Source organism: Pygoscelis adeliae, unplaced genomic scaffold (genome assembly GCF_000699105.1).
Source record: "Pygoscelis adeliae isolate BGI_AS28 unplaced genomic scaffold, ASM69910v1 Scaffold18, whole genome shotgun sequence".
Lineage (NCBI taxonomy): Eukaryota > Metazoa > Chordata > Aves > Sphenisciformes > Spheniscidae > Pygoscelis > Pygoscelis adeliae.
In genome coordinates this window covers 2,581,041-2,604,964 of record NW_008825558.1, presented here as the reverse complement: position 1 = coordinate 2,604,964, position 23,924 = coordinate 2,581,041, and the positions used below count along the sequence as shown (strand labels likewise).

Below are 23,924 nucleotides of genomic sequence, written 5' to 3'. Positions count from 1 at the left end.
GAACCAGCACCAAAGAAAACTTCAAAATAACACCCTGTAGTAAGGAGTGTCAAGGAAGTGAAGAAGGACCATGCACAGTTCTGCATGGGAAGAAAGGGACAGTCAGTGCCCAAATATTCTTTATAAAAGCATAAAGGTTTAGTCCAGTCACAAATTAACTCTTGTACACGTTGTCATACGTGGACCTGCTGCTCAAATCAACCATGCTAATTACTCAAAGTTTGAAAGCAAGACTTTTATGACTCTAAAAAGACCACAGTATTTTTTAAATGAGAAAAAACAGAACATTGTTGGACTACTAGGTAATGTAGTCATATCTGTCTTTTCTTACCTGAAAGTCATGGCAAATGAATCAGGCTCATCTCTCTTTCTAATCAGAAAGGCTCCATCTCGAGGAATTCGCATCAGCATGTCCTCTGCCTCTCCACGACTCAAGTTGCTATAGTACCAACTACAACAGTTAAAAATCAAAATGGACAAAGGATTACAAAGCTTGTCAAATATCATTCAGTAAGAATAACAGGCAATGTTATTAACAATAGTTTCAAACATTACAAAAAAAATTATGCATTAGATTTTCCCCATCTTGCCACCTATGACAGCAGCTCATTACAAAACACTGTAACACAGCAGCTTATTTTGGATGAAAGCATCAAGAATATATCAGAATACCTTGTCTGTCTGAAATCAAAAAACATAAATCTGCATTTCTTCCTGAAACAAAGGCACTGGATCCTGCTTTTAGTCTGCCATTCCGTTTTCAGTAGTTTATTCAGTTTTGACACAGTAGATTTAAGGAAAAGCCCAAACACAGACAAAAGAAAAACACCAGGCATTTGAATTCTTTTATTCAGAGCTTGATTTTATCTTTCACTGTAGGGATGGACCTATCTTGGATCTAATGTGCCGTCAGTGAAGCTGTGGCCTCTTGTACTGGCAGTACATCTCCACCTTATACAGAAAGGCAGGAAAGCCTAACCCTTAAACTCTACCCTCCCCTCTCACTGGCTTCCAAAGTTATCTACAGGTGGTCAGTGACTCCTAGACCCTGAGGGAGGGAGGGACACACAAAAAAAGAAGTTTAAAGTCACAGATCAATACTTCACATGCAAAGGAGATTTACTTTTTCCTCACTGCAAAGAAAACAGAACAAAGGGCAGTGATTACAGTGTTCTGCCGGCAAACAAGAGCAAGCTCGGCCCAGGATCTACATCAGGCAAATACCAGCTGGATATAAACACCAAGCTATACTACTTCCTATCAGCATGGGGTGAAGTCAGTCTAATCAACTCTGACAGGGGTGAGGTGGAGGGCGGGATTAGGAAAACGTAACTGTTTGGGCTCACTGTCCCAGTAATAGAGTTTCCAGATGGCACAGACCATGACCACTTAGCTGGCAGACCACAGCCAACTACTAAATAGCTAATCCAACCCGCTGGGTGTTGTAAAACACTGAGCAGAGAAAGAAGGAATTGGCACACTTCCACAGCATTACAGTTCTCACTGATTTTCCTAGTTGCTGCTAGTAAATTGCTTTCCCAGTGACTGCTCTCTGTTGTACCAGGTTCTCACAAAGTCAGTGATCTTACTCAGCATCTTTCAGGGAAGCCTATTCCTATGACATCCGCGGACAAGCAACACCCAGGTGTGCTCCTGAATCCAGGGAATTTTCTATGCAAAAATCTGAGACCATCTAAAAAAATGCAAAGGACACTGACATAACAATGCTGGTGCTTGCCTTCTGCTGTACGTACTCTTTAGTCTCATGAGGGCTGGGATTAGGCACAGCATCAGTCAGACGCAGCTCAAATTCAGCACATCGCAAGTGGGCCTCCTTGTAGTGTTGAATGAGATCATAGATGCTATCAAAAGTGAGGTTGTCCGTCAGGTAGTATTTCACAGTGTCCCCATCACTTGAAGAACGGATCCGGCAGTGCTGGACTCTACCTGACCTCCTGGAGAAAGGAAGAGGGCATAAGGAAAAGAAAGGTTTTATAACAGGTTTTCTTCTTTTGAAGCGTTTCCTCACCCGTTCCTGGTCAACTACTTGGTGAGCTTGCGAAGAGGCAAGAAATCTGTATCATCTCATAAAACAACTGAAGTAAGAACAGCAAAAAAAAAATCCTGACAAGTAAGATTACAGGGCTGAAAATAATAATTTTCAATCCACAATGGTTTAAAATCTGGCATACATTTACTCCCTGCAAAATTTGCTCTGACAGCTCTCTGGGTCAAAAATCCATCTGATACACTATTCCTCATAATGTCCCAACCAGAAGGAAAAAAAAAAAAACAGACTACCAAAACAAACAAACAAAAAAACCCCTGAAAAATTCTTTATTATTTTCCCTCTAGAGGATCCTTTCATTGAAAAGATCAATCTCTGCTAATAAAGGTACACTCATGAGACTACCTTTTCAGTGTAGAAACCAGTAATTTATCCCTAAATTAAAAGACCAAATTTTGGCCCACTCATTGAGGAAATAACAAATCTTATATCATGCCAGAGCACTACAAAAGGTGGGAGGGTGGAGGATCAAACCAGACAGTTCTCTCTTGACAACTGTAACACTTCAAATAAAGCCTACTCTGCCAAGATGCACTATGCTACACTGAAGTTTAATTTAGAAAGTAGTCTTTCACAAACCCATCAGTAACATTCTAGTAATTATAGCAACTCCTTATTCCTATTTCCTCTCAGCTATAAATGCATACTTGAAAAATACACACATTTTTGTGCAATGCCATAAACAAAACAAAACCCACATAAAATTTTTATGACAATCACCATACCAGAATGACAAGGTGCAATCATTAGGGAAAGCCTCACTTTCCCTAACTAGAAATGTCCCATCCTTGCCACCCATTTCAGCACAATATTCCTGGAGCAGTTTCTCAGCAGTTGTTCTCCCCTCTTTCATTTTACCATGGAACCATTTCTCTTTTAAGTGCAGTTCAGTACGTTTCACCTCCTAGACCAGAAAATAAGAATTTTTATAGTGCATTTCTAATTTTATGATTTCGAAACAAAGTACTTGTTATTGATATAACAATCTACTATTTCAGGATTTCAGCTCTTCCTAGCCCTGAACCATCCTTCCACAAACAAGCCAATCACCTTTATAGTAACCCTGGACTCTCCTCCCCAGTCAAGCCATTTCTTTGGAGCAGTGATCAACTTCAGCCTTATTCAAATACGTAATCAACAGAAAGTGAAAGAAGGCAGCAATGCAAACACCGATTTATATTTTCAAGGCAAAACACCCTACTACTAATTCACAGCTTTCTTCCTTACACATTAATTATTTTACTGACATTAACATCTAGGTGAATGGGTAAAATGTTCTGCATGTGCAGAGACATCTCTGAACCATGCACATACATGTTAGCAACAAAAGAGCGCGCACAGAAACCCGAAAGGTCAGAACAAGAAACCACGCTGAACATGACTGCTATTGCAACCCTTACTGAGCCTCATGTTTCTGCTTTACCATGCACAACAGCCAAGTAATACATGCTCACCTGTGACAAACACTTTGCAAATGTGAAAAGAACAACCCACACTGTGTAAGAGGTGTGCTGTATTACTAACACAATGAAACATTAGTTCATCATACTGTCTAGTTTGAGAATAGCAATAATAGTTAGCCAAAGGCATATAACGACTTTGATTGTCAGTGCATGCATCAGCATTAGCATTTAAGTACCAAAATTGTATTTCATTGTCTTTGTACTCCTCTTTGCAAGTCCTCAATTAGCCAAGGGAAAAAGTTATTTTATTAAAAATATGGAATACCTTGGCAAAGACCCTTTTTAAAGTTTTGTATCTCCAGACACACTTGTTATCTGACACAGATCCTCTCCAATTTCAACATCGGCATACAAAATACGCATCTATAGACACTGAAATAATCTGAGAGAATAAAAAGAACATGCTTAAACAACAAAACATAGCCATCACCTTTGATGAGTCTTCATCAGCATTCTGTTCTATATCATCGCTGAATGAAAGCTTTTCATCAGCAATAGCACAGTAGTGCCGAGTCCATTTCTGAAAGTTAAGAGATATTAAAACCATTAACAAGACAGGAAAACTCACTAATCACAATTTCAAAACAAGGTATAACAATAAACAAAATACCTTCTTCCTCTCATTCACATCTGTTCAACTGACAATATTACACAAATACTGAAAAAATTCATGTAAATTTCCAGTATTACACAACCTAGAAACAAACTGTAGAGAATGTCACATAAATTATACCTGTTCTATTGTGTCCCACATGTAAAGTTCTCCTTGTTGCTTTTTTTCTTCTTTCTTGTCTTCCAAGTTCACATCAATGTCTCCCTTTGGCCCCAGTTTTTTGTGCTTAAAAACAAAAATACCCCACCACATTCATACATTCACACAGAATCATATATAAAATTGGTCATAGTATTTCAGCACACTCAGTATTACTGCAAGTATTTCCCTCCATTGCACAGCCTCCTTCTGTCATTACCATAACAACAGCTGTTCCACAAGGCTTTATGCAACAGGGCTGGAATTTCTTTCTTTAAAATTTAAATCTCATAATAAAGGTTAAAAATTTAGTAGAGGTATCATTCAAGCAATGAAGAAACAACTAGTTTGATAAGAGCTCACCATTCTTTAGAGGACAGAAAACATGAAGTGACACATACCAAGAAAGAAGGATAAAAGAAGAATCCCTCTGCAGAGAGCAAGACATAAGGAACAAAAAACAAAACAAAACGATAAAGTGTTAAAATGAATGGGGAATTCACTCTTCTACAAGAAAAATGAGCAGAAGGGAAATCTTTTATGAAAAGAGGGGATAAGTTCTGCTTTCTTGAGAGTGCTCACAAAAAACAGTGGCTCAAGGGGCCAAGGGTAACATCAAATACTTAACTGCAGTTAATGATGGGATTAATCGTCTCCTATCTAGTAGTTCTCAACTACATTCAGTTCTGCATAGCCTACTGTAGGTAGATTTCAATTTGACAGGCTTATCTGAAAAATCCCACAGGCCCCTAAAGTAGGAGTTGCCTCTAACTGTTTACTGACAACATTTTCCAAACAAAAGCCAAATAACACGACTAGCTCACTGGCAGGTGCTGATCTATTTAAAGACTCTTTAATGCTCTTTTAGACAGGACAGAGTGATATGGATGTTCTCTTGTGCAGACTCACAGTAGTTTGTCATTCCCTTTAAATCAGATCTGTCATGTTATTATTCACGTGCCTATGCAACTCCCCTCTATGCTCTGCAAGTAACAACAGACAGTTTGGACGGAAAAAAAAACCAAAAACTTAAGCACAGAACTTTTGCACCTTATAGTGGGGTGCTATTATTTCCAGTCTTACATTCAAGAGCTGTATGCTTATAACTATCTACCCTTATTTCTTCTGTTCAGAAGTTTAATACATAGGATGCAGTACTGTTACAAGAGCTGGAAAACTGAAGCATGGATAAAAGTAATTATTATTTTACTAAAGAGATCATGAGCAGCCCCCAGATTCTCCACCTAATTTTGCCTTTCAAAAAGTTCTACTGCAGTTTCAATCTGAGAAGTCTTCTTGCAGTTATCTGCCTCATGTTGTTGCACAACAGTAGCAAGTAAAGCATCTGTATTGCCCAGAAGGTAAGACACTCTAACAGTGACTGCCTTCTAATAGGAGCACCTCCGTGTTTCACAAGTGGCTCACTAAATTGCATATGTAAATCACACTGAGTTAGTAAACGCCCATCAATTTTTGCAGTTTGCAAGCAATCCTGACAACTTAAGTGTGCAGCCTGCAAGTGCTTTGGGTTTCACTTGAATAAGAGGCATTCTTTAAAAAAAAAAAAAAGTTAGTAACACTAATCTAACTTTCTATTCACGAACATGCTTTTAGCATTTTTAAGCAGGCCACATTGTGTAAGAAGTCTATGACGAGCATCTGCAGCAGTGAACCCTTGCTGAAATTTAAAAGTGGCATTTCAGGAGCTGGAAGACCTTTAGAAAAGAGCTGACATTCCATCTGGCACTTGAACTAGCAACGCTGACTGCAAAGAAAACCAATAGCGAGCACTTTAATACATAGTGATACAGAACTCCATACAATATTGCAAAATGTTACTAGTACACACTTCAAGCCAGCGGTTTCTTGTCTCTCAACAGAAACTAACAGCTAAGCTGTGAAGCCCAAAGTAGTATTTCTGGCTCCTGCTCTTGTTTTCCTGTTTTATCTATGAGCACACAAAGCAAGCCTACCTTGATGATGATTTTTTCTTTCAGCTGGGTTGGTGATGGTAGCTGATCTGCACTGGCTTCAATAGGCTTCATTAAAAGCTGATCCCCAAATACCTCCTTGAACACTTTGGCCATGTGTCGCTGCTGCTCCACACTACAGTGCTCTTCAATTGACAGAATGACTGGGTATCTTTGATGGAGAAAACAAAGGTGAATGAAAACAATTTCTTTTTGCTACAGCTGGCAAGGCAAGGAAAACAGCAGCCTCCCTCATGCCCCAGATCAAAGAAAATATTTAAAGCAAACAAGAAGACAAAAGGAATAGAGATAGACACACAACAGATAACAACAGATGTGCAATCATAGAATCGTTAAGGTCAGAAGAGACCTCTGGAGGCCATCTAGTCCAAACCCCTTCTTTGGGAAGGCCCAATTCCTAGCTTAGATCAGGTTGCTCAGAGCTTTGTCCAGCCAAGATTTGAATATCTGCAAGGATAAAGATACTTTCCAAGCTCTTTGGGCACAGTTTCAGTGCTAAAGCACCATTATGTGAAAATTTGTTTCTCCTCAAAATTGTGTCTGTTTTCCTTCTCATGCACTCTGAGAAGAGTCTGGCTCCATCTTCTCTATAAACATCCACTAGGTAGGGGAAGTCAGCAACCAGACTCCCTCATTAACCTCTTCTCGAAGCTAAACAAACTTAGCTCTGCCAGCTTCCCCTTGGATATCACGTGCTCCAGCAAGACTGAAAACAGGCAGAGAAAGCATGGAGTACTTCAGTCTTCTCCAGTCCCTAAGTCTCCTGTCCAATTCAGCAACAGGCTCACATTTTTCTTAATCTTCCTTTTGTTGCAATTGTACCTGTAGAAGTCTTTCTTGCTGTCCTTCACATCCCTCAGCAATTTCATCTCTGCATGAGCTTTGGCTTTTCTAATTTTGTCCCTGCATATCCAGGAACTACTTCGATATTCCTTCTGGGTAGCCTATCCCTTAATGCAAGTAGGTAAAGCATCACACTGCATTCACGGTAATGATGGTCTGAAACCATAATGCATCATGTATTATGGTTGTCATTAACACAATATGCCTGTGCAGACACCGTCCCACATGAGAAAATAATGCTTCTCTATGTCCAGTCGGTAAAGTGGAAAAACAGACGACAGTGACAGCCCTATCTCTTTCCCAATTTTGGGGCAATATTTTTCATGCTAAGGACATCTCAGCACAAGTTATAGAAGGGCAGAGCAGAGATGCAGATTTAAATCCATGTTATCAGTTCAGGAGGCATGCTATGAATTCTACATCTTCTCAGCTGAGACCTCCCCTATAACATGAACATCACCTGATAGACATATTGCTTGTCACTTGTAGTATTTTATTTTTTTTTAAATTAAGACAGACTATTCAGCATTTGAAGTTTCACACTTCAATTTAATAAAAGAAGACCCAAGTAAGGAGACGGGAACCACTTTAGGGTACTCACTATCTTCCTTAGCAGCAAATTGTTATGTAATGGGACTTTTCCTCAAAACTGGATCTATTAAAGACCTACATTAGGCAATAATGAAGACTACTTGAATGTCATTATTACCCTATTACTTTTTGCTCTAGGTTACAGAGAAAATAAGTTCAGGAAGGTCTAAGCTTATGAAAACAGGTTTAAAAAAAATAAATCAAAGCTTACTCAGATGCAACAAAGGCATGATCTTTGATCGCCTGTACTACATCATCAAATTTGATCTTTGTTGTCCGTGTCCATCCGTGGTAAATGATGGGTTTCCCATCAGGACCATCCCAGCAATCCACTAGGAAAGACAAGCAGTGGAAAAAGGGAGAGACCAAGCAGTTACTTAAATAACTCGAGTAGAAAGAACACATCCAAATCTTCAGTGTTCCACATACTGAGTCATAGACTTTCATGTTCTAATAAAATATTCTATTAGATGAATTTATCTCTCTCACAGAGGAAACTAAGTTCACTTAAGTAAGAGCAATACAAATACAATACAATATAAAATTTTCCCAAAGCATTATCATGTGGGAATCTGGAAATAAGGAATTCAGGCAGCTATATTGTCAGTCTACTAGTTTACAATAATTTTCCAGGGATAAATACACTCCAACAAGTAGCAAGTTGACAGCTTATCTCTTGTTCATTTTAACCCTGAAACTCTTATTTGAGATACATTTTGCATTAGCCAAATTGAACAGGCAGTCGCAACTACTTTTATGAAGTAACTGGTGAAATAACATGAAATTGAAGTCAAACTTTTTGATAAGGTACACAAGCACAGGCATGAAGACACATACACAGTTAGTGGAGAACAAATGCACAAAGACATCAACTGACTTACAAGCAAGTTAAACAGGATGGCAATGGCACCAAATTACAAAAACCTGTGTGCTTTAGGCTTGTCTGTATTACAACAAAGGCAAATAAACTATCTATCTATCTATGCTACACAAGTAATTCCAGTTTAAATCCTACGCTTTCATATAGTAGATCCAAGATTGAATTTTTGGTGTACAGTGAGATGAGATTTAGAAAGACCTTCTTAAAATTCCGTGGTAACAAGGATCAGAGCAAGTGAATGGGGCAATAATGAGGCATAACAAAAACAAATTTAGGGAATCAGTGTTTTTAATATGACTAACTTCAGAAAACAAACTAGTTCTTGATTTCAGTTCTTTTTTCTTTCTTGGTAAACAGGGGAAACTCTACTTATATGGACAGCATGTTACAAACCACTCCACGAACTCTTTACTCACACTCAATACATCGACATCCCATTCTAAGGCACCTGATGTAAGCTTCTGTGGAGGACTCACTTCGAAGCTGGTCTCCTGTCAGATATCTAAGGAGTAAAAGGAAATTGTAAAAGACAGGCAGTGAGTTTCAACCATTTCCCACTCACTCGGCGACATTTTTTCTCCTGTCACGGAGAATGTATATTGGTTGTTTTTTTTTTTTTTTTTTTTACTTGCAATGCTACTCATTACGTGATTGTATCCGCTGTCAGATTTTTGAATGGACCAAATCATAGGAGGTTAAAGGCTCAATCTAAACATCAACCAACTCTAACTGACAATTTTCTGGAGAGCAAATCAGGAGCTTTGAAACATACCTAAACCTCATCATGCTGAGGCATAATCATGTTGGAGGGATGTGAAGGCTATTTTGAGTGATACCACACCCTATACATCAAAATACACCTATAAGCTATATCCATATCCACTTTATGTCATTCCCTGCAATATTTTATTTGTCCACCTCTCCTCCCTCTCTTTACACTTCTTTTCATTGCAATGCTAGATGAGCAAATCCCCTTCATTTGAAGACAGTTCAAACTCATCATCACATAGGTTTATACTTGGGCTAAAAAGCTTGCATACCACAGATTGTCAAGGAAAAGGGCTGGTTAGACACAAACTACAGAAATCAGCAGCTAAGTCACTAAGCATAAAATTCTAAAAACCAGTAACAACAAAAATACAGTCCCCCAGCCTTCAAAATTCTGGTTGTAAAATAAACTCAAAATAATAAAGAAGAGTATGGATGGCAAACTGCACTCCTCCTCTGCCTTAAGCACCTCTGTCTGCTCTAATCCTTGTCATCCAGGCAAAGACCACGAATAGCCCAGTCCTGAACATCAGATGTGCTCATTTCAGGTCTCCATATTCGTTTCCTGCTCAGGACCTAATCTTTTCCACTTTGTGACACTGTAAACTGTCAGAATATCTATCAATAGTGCACATCACTGCCTCCTTTCCCAAGGCAACAAATCCACTGCCCTTCAGATCACACTAACAGCATGGGATTTTCCCACAGGACAAGTGGGGTCCTCGTGGCATTCTTATGTTGAACGTAGGTACAATTAATGCTGACACTAGCTCAACGAGGCTGTTGGTGCTTGGAAAAAATAGAAGCTCCTTCAATAACTTTAATTTCTGAAAGCAGAGAGGCTGCAACAGTTTCAACTCAAGGCTGCTTTTTATTTTTGTAACAGGGTTCAGGGTTTGGGTTTTCTGGCAGCTAAGCTCAATTATATCTCAAAACCTCTAAGATCTTAAGAGAAGGGGAAAAGGAGTCCCACAAACTGTATTTGCCACATTTACATCACACTTTAGGAAGGCTTCACACATCCATGCAGTATATTCCTGGTATAATTTAGAAGTATTACTTTCTTCTAACACATGCTATGTCTGTTTGAACAGGGATAGACAATGGGACTTTTGGTAACTTACGTGTTATGAGAGGAAGAAATCCAGTAGTGGGACAAAGGATTATTCATGTCTTGCGCATCTATTGAATCATATTTCTCATCCCAAATACTGTTTTCTTTTGCAAAAAGGTAAGTGAGGAACTACAATACAAAGAGGGAGACTGAATTTAAATGTGTTTACCATACAAGACTAAAAGAAACCCAGCAATGTAGCAAGAGAAGCCTAGAGGATCTGCCATCCAATTAACAAACTAGGAGCTAGCAGTGAGAGAAAAAAAGTCCACGAGGAACTATTAGAAAGTATCATTATCTTACCTCATCAACAAAGAGGAAGGGTTTTCAGCAGTTTCTCTCATAGTGTCATCAATAAACTTTGTCATTCGTTCTCGGACTTTACTGAGATCTTGTGCCCAAGATTCCTTCAGATAACAAGAATACAGTAGGAAAAAAACTTTAGAAGTGGTGTTATTCTATATAAAATCAAATAAGGAACAGAGAGACCTACAGATGTGATTTATTTCTCTCTCATCTGGCTAGTTTACTGCCAATATATTTTATTGTACCCACATATCTTAAGAGTTTCCTCTATGATGTCTAAGGAGGGAAAAAAAGATCTTCATCTAAATACCTTTATATAGATTTGAGGCCCAAAAGATACATGCTACATATGTACACAATATGCATGCACACACACAGAAAAAAGCTGGCCTCCTAGAAGGATATGCCTTAACTATAATCTCTCTCATTTCTAAGTGCAATCTGAACGTTCTTCTAACACAGTGAAATAGGGAGAAAAAGAAAGTAGCAAGCTTATACAGGAAGTGTAGGTCTCACTTTTCAATCGCATTTGCAAACTTGGAGCTTAGCAGCGCCTAGCAAATATCGCACAATTTTTTTCCCATGGTGTCTGTGCTAAATAACATTATAGAAGACCATGAATACACGGTTCCAATCCCTGCCTCCATCCTTATCTGCTTGCTGGTATGGGTCACCAAACTGGCTCCATTCAACAGAAAATTACCTTTGACTCGAATGCAGGCAGTTGGCTCAGCTTTTTACGTAAGAGCTGCTAAAATGGGGCCACGGCCAAGGCATTACCCCAGATGTACCTAGCTGCAACAGCTGTAACTAGGCCAGGCTATCATCTTTGACATACATCCAGTGTTTATTTCTAACCTTGTCTGTTCATCTACATGACTAAATGGAGAGCTGTTAAAACCTTATTTACTTTGTCCACCCTCTCATCCTCTGGTGCACCTTCCAAGTCTTTATATAGATGAAAAATAATAGTTCTTGTGAACTTCAATGGCAACAAATAAGGAGAAATCTTTCCAAGGCCTAGTATCATAGCTGACATCAATCATATTCTATGACACACCACATTTCTTTTTAATGAGCATAGAATTCTGTGAGACAACCTCAAGAAAAATAACTCAAAATTTCTGCAACCTTCCCACCTGCTGCTCATGTAGCAGGAATCTCTGAAAGTCATGGAGATGAACTGCTGAAGCATCTGGACGGTCAGTATTTCTTTTTAAAAAAAAAAAAAAAAAGGGAAAGTGAAGATAAAGAATTAACAGAGCAAGTGTCATCAGATGTTATAGCAAAAAATGATATGGATTTGTATCTTGGATTTACAGTATAAATGTGCTGCCACCACCAAGAAACTTTTTATAACTTCAATGGCATTTTGGTTAGGCTTGTAATAGTGTATTATCCAATTACTGTATTTTGAGCCTTTAAATAAAGCCTCCTGGATTCCTGATGTATTTTTCATAGTGATTCACTGGGAAAAGTACCAAATCTCTGCTCATTGCTTTGTAGCAAATGAGGAGCATTCACTTGACAGGGGTGTCGTTAAGCTTAGTTGAGGCATACAGAGACACTGTTCTTTTAAATTATCATAGAGCCACATTTCCACAAATAACTCCTTCCATGTATTACTCAGATGATCTACTGTGACAGATCAAAACCTCCTGAAAAAGGAGGCAAGATGCAGCTGCACCAAGAAAAAGTGGCACAACTACTTTCTCTTTTGTAGAACACAAATGCCGCATCATCTGGTACCAATAAGGTATTTATAACCTACCCATCCTTGATAAATCTGTGCTTTTAAGCAGTCTCACAAAGTTTAACTCATATGACATGACCAAGGGCTAAGGAAATACGCAATACACTTAGGGCAAACTTAAGTAACTTCCTTAATTTGTTAGTGTAATACTCAAAACCAAGATAAACTGGTTTAATTCACAGTCAAAATGTTAGCAATGCCTGTGACCTCCCTTTTCATGCTGTACACATCTTCCTTAAATTTGCAAGTCCATCAAGTGAAAGATGCAGAAACTGTTACTATCAGCATTCTGCTGAAGTCTAGGCAAAGCCTGTGCACCACACCACTCTCCAGACTGAAGTTAAAATTTCTCTATCAAATTGTCCTTCAATAGTTCTGTTCAGCTCTTAGTAAAATCAGAGGGTAGCAAATTTGCTTGTTCAAGTCCATACCATTTTGGCAGTCAGAAGGTAAAAAACATTTATCAAATTATATTCAGGACTTATTTCCATGATGAATTCACCTTTCTGAATGCAAAAAGATGTATCATTTCTTTTCACTTACTAAAGCATCAGAACAAAAAAAAAAAACAGTGATGTAATTAAAAAACAATCCTGCAGCACTACAACCATATGGAAATGTGGAAAGATAATACAAATGAAGAGTCTCACCCAAGAATGAACACAGAGGAATCCTTTTTGAATTCATCAAGAATCTTAAAACAAAAAAAACAAACAAAAAAAACACAAAAAGGGGGAAAAGATAAATAATAAAAGAATATGCAATTTTCTATCTAATTCCATCTAATAATGTCCATTGATTTGGGAAGGGGAAATATATGCATTTCTGCTCTAGAGAAGCTGCATACAAGTTGGCAAGACACATTTTGAATTAAACGCATAAGAAAAAACATACTGCCAAGGCTGGCAACTGCTCTTCAGGCCTTTCAGTGTGAACATGCAATTCTCAGGCAAAAAACTTGCTATTGATAAGGCACCTTATGCACACAATCAGTGACGTTTCTGGGGAGCTTTTATTGTTTGATATCCCAGAAAAACTGGAATTACATATCATCCATCACATTTATTCATCTGAACATAAAACCTAAATTGCTTCCAGCTTGGTACAGCATAGTTACAGATTGCATGAAACTTACCACCTGACCAAAAGCAGTTGTTGAGCAAACTGAGGAGTTTCTTTGAAATGATCCATAAAGGGCAACAACAAGAGTTTAAGGAAGTCAGAAAGCCTCCTTATTCTGTGTTTTACTCTTCAACTTTCTGCTCAAGCTAATTACCTAGACTTTCATGGCCAAAACTAAAACCCTGTCAGTAAATGGAGATTCTATATTACTTCACAATAATTTCAGCATCACTTTTAAACAGCACAAGAAAGCTCTATTGCCAAAAGAAACAGCACTGACTTCGACTATCGAAGCTTCTATTTTAGCAACTGCAAGTTGAATCAACAATAAGCACGTCAAAGATATTTATGCAAGTAATTTCAAATTATGTGTTTTCACACAGCTTTAAAGGGTTTCTAACTCTCAGAGTCACTAAATGTATGCAGTTTCCACCAGCTTCACGAATCTGTGCAATGAATACGTGGAAACAGTAGTCAAGCAGTTGCTCATATAAATTAGCTAAAATGTAATTCCACTGCATTCATGCCTCCCAAGGACTGTCTGATCCATGTCTTGTAATGGACTCACCACCGGTAATCTCCAAGCATGAGAGACGATGAGAATAGCTGTTATTTGACGCTCAGGATACATCCCCATGATTTACAGAATGTTCTTAGCGATAAAAGATTCATGCAAGTACGGAAAAACCTTGCTCCTATCAGTAAAGAGATCAGCCAAGCCTAATGAAAAGACATTCTACATCCTGAACAAACTCACAAGAAAAGTTCTTCCCAGAAACCCCATTATATCTGTGTATATCTCTATTACCAACACACAAGAAGCAACATGAATGACTTATTCATCTTCTTAAGCCAATTGCTGATGGTGACTGTTATCTACACATCAAGTACAGTACTATACTCTTTTTCTGTTACAAGAATGGGGAAAAAAGAAAATTAGTAACAAACAGAAACAAAACAAAAAAATCAGCATTCACTCTTTACTCTGATCACACAGTTCAACAGTATGAAGACTACTTATGAAAAAGCTTACCGATTTCTGTTGTTCAAACATGATTTTCTTGTAGAACAAATGAAATTGTTCAAAACTAAGCTCTTCCTTGTGAGCGCCTATTTCCTACAATAGAAAGTAGCACACAGTGAATTTAGAATTCCCCGAACTGCATTTGCACAGCAAACAAGTTACTGTTACTCCAGCCGCCACGCTCTCACGCATTCTGTTCTACTCCAACTTCATTTGTTTTAACCACTTGGGATTTTTTTTTATTTATTTATTTTTTTAAGAATACAAACAAGTAATGATTCTTGGTTTGTGACATAGTGCTCCTAGCCCACATCTTTGGCCTTGCATTTTGTACCTTGACTCCATTTCCACTATGTTACCGAGAGTGAAGTAGTGCCTCATTTAGTCATTGTTAGCTGGAGCAACAGAAGCAAGAATGTATGCTTTAAGGGTGGAGAGTTGGAAAGCAGGAAAAGGTGGGGATATTTAAAATTCCTGTAGGAATGGAAACGACCTTCAGAAGTTATTAATATTAGCAAAAGTTGGAGTGAAGAGGTTATTACTTGATCATATTGCAAAAAAATTTCTTTTTCTTATATATGAATTTTATCTTAAACATAAAACATTTTCCTGTGCACTTGCACAGTATCAGCACCGGAGCTCAAAACCCAATGTTGGCTTTGGTCAACCCTACAATGAAAAGAAGGAACATTTATGTCTATATTTTCTTATAGCCTTAGATAGGCAAAGCCAAGCTGAGAAATTAACCCATATAATTTATTTAACTGTACATGGTAAGAAGCAAAAATACGGGCAGTATCCTGAAAAGAAATAACAACACTTATCAGATAATACCAAACAGATAAGTTATCAGGTAATTACCACAAATTTATCCTTCAAGAACTTCATGCTGCTCACTTTGAAGTTTACTTGGGGAAGAACAGTTTTCAACTCTCTAAGACTGATACTGGGAAAAAAAGAAGAAAAAAAAATATAGCAAAAACTCCACAGTTCTGCTGTATCTAGTCAGCTACTAATATATTTTCTATCAACACAAAAATGTGACTATTGAAACATTTTGGGTAGGGCTCATCTTGCATAACTGTAAACTTCTATAAACATAACACCTACATGTAAGCAAGCTAGAGATGTTTTCTAGTTAGAGGGGAGAAATAGGCATTTCAATTAATGTGGGCATCCATATCAGGATGAAAAGAGCCATGCTGCAGAGACACCCATTTCTCTCCATCAACAATTAATCAGATCTAGATGATCAGCTCAAATGTAGATGTTTACACATGGTCAGATGAACTGCAGCCTTTCTTCCATTGTTCCAGTCCCACTGAAACTGGAATACAGACACAAGGATATACCAAACATGAGCAGAAACAGAAAATAAAAAGCTCCAGTTTTCATTACCATTATAACCTTTTTCTCCAGCTGTTATTCACTTGGATGGTAAAATTGATTCACAGCAGCAAGACTCTCCCCTTCTGCAACATCTGAACATAACTTCATCCTTCTCTCACAACCAAGTCTTCCCAGAGAGGATTGCCTTTCAGGTCCATTTACACAGACCTGCTGACCCTTTTTACAGGGTTTCAGAATGTCCAGTGATATACCAGCAACACTTCAAAAAACAAAGTTTTCTAGATAACAGCAAGACCTTTCAAATAAGACATACTTATTTCAGATTTTAAACAACACAGTGCTTATATACACCAAGTATTTAAGCAATACTTATATACAAAGCTAAATTTATTAATCACTGCAACACCTTCTGGCCATACATCAAATCATGTACGATGTATACGTCAAACTTCTTTTGTTGAAGGAAGACCTTGTATTAGAAACAAATCTGTGAATAGCTTATTTTGAAAACCTCAATTTTCTTCACATCTTCCAGTTTTCTCATCAACCTCAGATTTTATTCTAGTGTCCTAGGTGCCACTGCCATAGCATCCTTCACTGCAAGCTCAGAGCAGCTCACAATATTTACTATACCTATCATCAAAATGGAAATAGGAGGTAGGGGAATGCCACTATAGCTCCTGTATGAACAGAGAGAGAAGTGATTTCTAAAGGAGCTGGGTGTCCAAACACTTTAAATGTGCAATAGGTACAGATGAGCCAATCTAACAGCTCACTGCTGTTACAAGAAGCAACCCCAACTCCTCTCCTTGTGCCCCACTCTGTTCTCCTGTTGCTATGGTCCCACTGCTTCCACAGGCCAGCTGTGATGCTCTTCAAACCTTCTGCTAACCTGATTCAACTTGCTAGGTGAGCAGAAAACTATGTGGCCAAGACAGACATAGAACAAGTTTTCCACTGGCTTCATGAGGTCACCCAGCTCACCTCGTGCCCAGATCAGCGTCATAGCCACAATAAGAAAAGGGGCTGGAACGCCTCATTAGCAGCACGGAGAGGTGGTAGAGTGAGACTTCATCCATTCAGCAGCACCAAGCTGGTACACCAACTCAGCCGTCTCCTGCAGCCCCATTTCAGTCACCTGCTACTCAACTTGTCTTTGGATAGCAAAGAACGGAAATTAGGTTGCATGTTCTAGGACAGAGTCTCAAACACTGGGTACTCTGGATAGGAACTGATATGAGGTCTCAGTGAGAAAGACACAGCTTTACAGTGGGACATGAGAAAGGCACAGGGACAAGTCCTAGAGTGGAAGATGAGAGGAATCGATGGCAGCAAAAGGAAGCAGGGAAGAATCATGAGAAGCAGGCACAACATCCATGGGTCCTACTGCCAATGCCCACAAAACATTAATGCAATACCAACAGTACCTGAGAAAACAAGGCTAAGGTACTCTGTCTTGACCTACAGTGCAATTCATAAGCCATTAACTCTCTGCAAACACAGGGTCAGAACAGTCATCTGAAAGCAACAAAAACAATTAGCACCTAGACGAAAGTAACACTTCTACAGCGTCCATTCAAACAGCTACCCTGTGAGATATTCTCATCTCCATTGTGTAGAGAGAAAGCAAGAAGGAACTTAGCCAAAGTCCATGCCAAAGCCAGATTAGAACTCAGGAAATTCCTGGCTTTCCGCCTTGTCGCCAGACCTCTGGAAAAAAACACTTCTTTTAGGAGCAAGAACGAGCACTCCATTTGTACCCTAAACACCAAGCACAAGCAATTTCCTCTGGCCAGACAAGTGCAAGCCAAAACAAAGAGCTGGGACTTCATTACCACTGGAAAAAGAAAAAAATCAACCTGTGAAACAGGACTTGCCTGGAAGCCTAACCTTTACAATTAACCTCCCTAGAAACTGCAACACTAAACACAATGAAACTCAGTTCAAACTCCTTTCCTGAATTTTTCTAAAAGCATGAATCATCTATCAAGAGAACGAAAAACTGCCCTCTCCACAGTGCAAGTCCCCTTGATGCTAACCAGGCTGCTTTGTAGTGATGAAACAACAAATGAAACCTCTTCAGCAGACATATACTGTCAGCCACAGCTTCTCTATCCTAACATTTGCTTTTGCTTCATGATCCCCGCCAACATATCCCCATTGCAGGGCTAGTTTTTCAAAATACATCAGGAGGTATAAGCCAATATCAAGTAAAGGATGGTACTTTCCCCCTTCACCACTCTGGCCAGCTTAGGAAACACCGTTTTGAAATGGTGTCTCAGCTCACACTGAAGCCAGCTGCACAATGCCACAGGCTGTCTGCAGAATGGTGTTATTTCCTGCAATAACACAGTCTCATTCACACAATGAAACACCACACTTTATTTTGCTTTTAGGAAAAGGCCTAAATGAGAGGAAATGCATGTACTTTTCTACACTGAATTACACCTGAGAATAAAATGCATGTTCCAGACAAAGAGCAAAATCACGGTAAAGTAACAGACATGGGGAAGGAGGGGTTAACATTCTTCTCAGTGTCACATGATTTCTAGAAACTCTAAGGAGAGGTATGCAACTGAATTCATTAAAAAAAAAAGAAAAAAAGTCTCCTTTGTTGTGCAAAAGCTACAAACCTACAACACACTGGGAGCTACAACCCATGGGACTTCCTTCACATGAGAAGCACCATGTCAGAGGTAATTCTATAGCTTTGGTCTATTTGAGTATATGGCAAAAAGACAAGCCCATGTAGCCAAGACAATTGCTAAAAAAAAAAAAAAAAAAAGAGAGAGAGAGAGAGAGAGAGAAAGATTTTGCCCTTATTCCAAACCACTAACTTGGCTTCCTTCTATATCTACCCTCAAGAGTATCTTGTGTTGCCCACTGTTAAAGTAACTCTTTCACATGGTGCTATCCTGTCATACCAGTAGTCTTCCTCCTCCTCTCCTCTAATACCCTCAGGTATCTCTCTTATCTCCTCGTCCTCCTAAAATTCTGTTCTGTTCTCCTCTCCTCACAGTTCTGACCCCTGCAGGAAAGAATTCATGTTATTGCTGGGACAACCCTATCCCTGGATATATCTGACACTGCTGCCGTGACTAGTCTCAAACTAGATACCGCACATACTAGCCATGTTCAGGCCCCATCAGGACTGAAACAAGGGAAGGCTAATCACTGAAACATCCGCCCTGGATCTTTAGCAGCCCATGTTGAACTCTGCTTATGCAGCTTCGTTGTTACTAATGCTGAAATAAGCTTTTAAAAGCTGGTTCTGGTCTGTCTGCATTAGAGTGTAGTCATTCCAATTCAAAGACACTTCAGCAATTATACAGTCCAAGCTGCTGAGCTCCAACATGGCTACGAAAGGGCAACGACCTCTATAAAGCAAGCAACCTAACACACCTGCGCAGCTGAGCTGAATCTCTACAGTAAGGCTGGGAGAAGGGAACTCCCTTTCCTCATTCTGGCAGGGTAATTCTAGGCCAAAAGCAAAACTATTTCTTTTTCATCATGTGCTTCCTCATTATACCACGTACATGAACATGAGTGAGTGCTATGAATACACTGTGTTTAGCAAAAGGCAAAACTCAAGTCGTTAAAGCAAGAGCAAATGCCATTTTCAGGGGTCTCATATTTCACATCTTGGACGAAGAAGTATTTATGTCTTTTCATTCCATGTTAGAATCTGCAACAAAAGTTCACTAAAACCAAACTGAACAAAGGGAGAGCTTCTTACCTATTTCTTCTCGTTTGATCAACAGAATAGATCTGCTTTCTCAGCCAGCTTGTGGAAAAGAGGGAAAAAAGAAAAAAAAAAAAAGGTTTAATCTAAGAATTATAAAGAAAACACAGCCAATGAAATATCAAAATCCGTAGAAGAAATTCAATAGAAATATTTAGAGGTCATAAGATACATCTCTTTTAATAAAGTAAAAACATTTCCGGGCAGCATCTAAGGATTCAGCCAGTTTTATAACCATATTTGTAAATATATACTTTTCTGCTGCTTAATACTGCATTTTAAAGTCACATAAACGACACAGGAAGGGGAAGGGTGGGCAGGACAGAAAAGAATGAGCAACCAGAAGCTGTAAAAATAAGTGGATAAAGTGAGCCAAAACTTCAACTACTCTAAACTAGAGTAACTCTATAAAGTCAATGATTTATGCCAGCTGAGGGTGTTGGTTCAAAGATCTGTTAGATGCATAAAAATTAAAAATTAGGGGGGAGGGAGAGGGGTTTAAAGAGTTTTAAAGAAAATCCTCATTAGAGTGCATGTCAGTTTTAGGTGCACAGCAAAATACTATTAGCAGCATTAACAGTAAATATACACACACACACGATTTTGATCTAAAGGATGAACACAGCATGTCGTTATTAAGCTTATCCTCAGTCTCTACGGGAGTCACTCTGCTGCACAAATATAGCCTGGAACCCAGTAGCACTTTGTGTAGCAGCTCGCTGCAATACCATACAATAGGTAAGAATAGATAAGAATACCTTCTCCCCAGCTGGAACGGCAAGTAAGTAAAGACAACATCAACGTCAAAGCCACAATTTGGTCAGGTAGCAAGCGAGGACAGGATATATCCTCACAACAGGTAACAGCAGTGACCACAAACAAAAATGTCAGCAGTGATGAAAAGCAATCAAGTCCAGAGACAGCGTTAAAAGCTTGTCAACAAAACTGGCATTCTGATCGTAAGTAGTTTCAAGTGCAACATCCTTAGAAGCATTAAGGGCGCAGTTTCACCATCATACGGCTGGCTGCTAAAAAGTAATCCTTAAAAATGTTCATTTTCAGCCTGGCTCTCTGAGTAAGCTGATCACATTGCCGTACAGTGCAATGGGTCCAATAAAAAGGAGAAACCGCAAAAGTGCACCTTGGAATTGTTGGGACACAGGACACATGGACATCTACTACAGCAAGCCTACTGTGATTGCATAAAACATTTGAATTTTCCAAGAAGTCAACGCATACTTACACCAGATGTTCTTGTGATCTCATTAAGAGATTCTCATTTTGGTTTGGTTTGGTTTTGTTATACAGAACAAGGTAAATTGCAAGTCCACATTAGCAGATGCAGCAGAGTGCGATTCCAGAACATGTATATAGCAAAATAGACATGGAGAATTTCCATATGAGCTTTCTGTTTCATACAGTAATTGGAGAGTAGTTGTTCTTAAGGTAACTGGCAGGCACCACTTGTTGCACCTTAAAAATTTCTTTCAGATTTTCCACTTTCAATTCCAAAGAAACGTCAAGTCTCACAAAGTGAAAATATGTCCACATACCTCTCTGTGATCGCAGGTGTGGGAGCACTCATGACCTCTTGATACAAGATATTCAAGCCACACAACCATTTCTCAGCATCATCTTTAGAGTCAGCTGAAAAAAATAACATGGTATGAGAAACATCAAAACAAAATCAACACAAAACCAAGACATTACTTGTGACGTTTAAACTCTAGTACACAAAGCTGCTGATTAACCTTTCTCTTTGATAAATCCCATTGCATAGCTTCATGTTGCTAATAATAAAACTAATAAAAACCAGCATAAATTTGGGGGTGGGAGGGTTGATTCTGGAAGCTGTCAAAAAATTCCTCCTTTTAGAAGTCTGCTTATCAGGGTAGGCAAGTTTCAATATCTCAGCAGAAAGACTATGAAACTACTGCTGAGCTCTTGTAGTAACACAATCAAAATTCATTTTCTTGTCTTCTATCTCCAAAGTGGCAAAAGCCCAGGGACCTAGATCTAGAGCAACTTGAAGTGCACAGACAAAAGAACTCAGTGTTATAGCATAAAGCTAGTTCATTATATTCCAAGCAACCTACAAGAAAATTGTAAAGTACTGGCTTTTGATGGACATAACCACCTCCTGTCTGTCCTATCCATGCCTCTATACACAGATTGTTCCAGACTAGACTTAGGCAAGAGGAAAAGGAAGGGAGCAATGTACAAAACTGGTGTAGCTTACATAGAACACATTTTAATAGAAGTGAAGTTGAAAAAAGGTCTAAAATTCCTTACGCAGCTTAACACTAGAAACCAGGTACATCTTCCTTCCAACCTTACAAATTGGTTTATCACTGTCTTGTTTTGTTTTAAATGTAGTTTGCCTTTCCATTTCCCAAACCAGAAGAGTCCCCCACATCATTTAACATGATCGCATTTGGTAATACTTCGACCCAACAGAAGCAAGATGATGAACTGCATGCTGGGTATAGCCTTCCCTAGGGAATACCAGTTAAGCCGAAACCATTTTTTTGGGCTTTGGATGAGATGCTATCAGTACAGCCTTCAGCTGAGCAAAATCCATTTGCTTTAGCATGCTGGTTCTGAAATTCCATGTAGGCATTCTTCAGTTAAATCAGTTCTGAAAAACTATTTTCACACAGGAGCTGTAATCTGTGCAAATTCTTTTAACTGCCTTCAAAGCAAAACAGTTTCTCAAAAGACGAAGATTACATTTTATTTAAACGTACTTTCAAACAATGCTTTATCCCCCAGGGATGAAGCTAGAGCCCAGCCTCAGCTCCCCATGGAAATTTTTTTCAATTAGTTACAATTTCGGAAAGAACACCCACTACCACTGCCAAACCAATTCTTCTCCCAAGACAATTCTGCCCTTACTGACAGCTACCATTCTTTTTAAGTAACAATTATTTTATATTGTTTTAAGAAACCACGACAAAGCACTTTAACAAGGAAAAGGATTTCTCCCTTAATTGAAAGTTATATCATGTTGTTCTGCAGTTCAGCGTTAAGGCAACACATCTCATGGTACTGAGTGTTTTCAAAGTGTTGGCAGAGGCCTGGTTTTGAGAACTGCCACGGAGGAGGGACAGGGGGGTTGTTAGAGGAAATCAATCTGAAGTACCTGGCACAGCTGCAGTTAAGCATAGCCGCTTACTCAAAATTTTCACAGACTTCAGCCAACAATGGTAAAACTTATTTAAAGTTAAAAGCCTATAACAATGGATTAGTCACAAGCAGTCTTTAATTTCCAGTGCATCAGACTGTAAAAAAACCTGTCTTCTAGTACTGCAATCTACAAGCAATTCATTCCATTAAAAAAAAAAAAAACCAACTGTTAGCATTAAAATGCTTACAAAGCACTGCTCTTTTCTCCCATTAAGATTTTGCAAAGAATTTAGTTATTTAAATGGACAAGCATGTTCCTGCACAGGAGAGAGGGAACTACCACTCCAAATAAATCTTCTGCATGATTCTAAACCAAATTTTTTAGAAGAGAAATCTCTTTGTAAACTCCACTGGTTAGAAGCTGTATTCAGCCTGCACTGTAAGAATTTATATCCCTTTTCATTTCAAAATCCTTGGTTTTGTGACCCTGGATAATCTCACCTGAAATAAGAAGTGCCCCAACCCTTTCCACAGATACAGGATACAACTTCCCTCCGTTTCACACCGATCTCTTAATTTTCAATTTGTCACCTTGCAATTTTATTTATGGTCCCCTAGTACTTCTTTAGAAGAGGTTTAGTATTACCAGGTGACATGCACACACATAACCCAAACTAGAACTTCATTTTTCCAAATTAGCCTGCAATTGTTCATAGGTGATAGCAAAGTTTCTACGATACAGCTGTAGTCTAACTCTTCATGGCTATTGTTTCCAGAATCATTTTGGCCAGACTAAAAATGCCAGGGCAATATTCTGGCCACACTGAAGACAATAGCAAATCCTTTGCTGACTTTAAAAAGGACAATGTCACCTCTGCTCTTCAGTGTTGAAAACCTTACTAGAGATGTTTAACCAGCAAAAGCCTATCTTGCTAGAAATGACTGAGCAAATCGGAAACTACACTCACATGATACACTGTGTGCTTTGAAAGCAAAACATTACAAATGCAGCAGTTCACAGACATAAAGGGC

General features: G+C 38.8%; 1 protein-coding gene across 1 annotated transcript in view; it reads right to left on the bottom strand.

Annotated features, from left to right (window-relative positions):
• PLCG2 (phospholipase C, gamma 2 (phosphatidylinositol-specific)) overlaps positions 1-23,924 on the bottom strand; it is a 58,521-nt gene that overhangs the window by 18,675 nt on the left and 15,922 nt on the right. Inside the window, 17 exon segments of the mRNA XM_009332299.1 lie at positions 332-451; positions 1,755-1,955; positions 2,794-2,972; positions 3,962-4,051; positions 4,265-4,369; positions 6,256-6,424; positions 7,919-8,039; positions 9,004-9,089; positions 10,480-10,598; positions 10,773-10,793; positions 10,796-10,876; positions 11,915-11,987; positions 13,179-13,222; positions 14,684-14,767; positions 15,536-15,620; positions 19,761-19,808; positions 21,320-21,413. Of these exon segments, the coding sequence (XP_009330574.1) occupies positions 332-451; positions 1,755-1,955; positions 2,794-2,972; positions 3,962-4,051; positions 4,265-4,369; positions 6,256-6,424; positions 7,919-8,039; positions 9,004-9,089; positions 10,480-10,598; positions 10,773-10,793; positions 10,796-10,876; positions 11,915-11,987; positions 13,179-13,222; positions 14,684-14,767; positions 15,536-15,620; positions 19,761-19,808; positions 21,320-21,413 (1,720 nt within the window).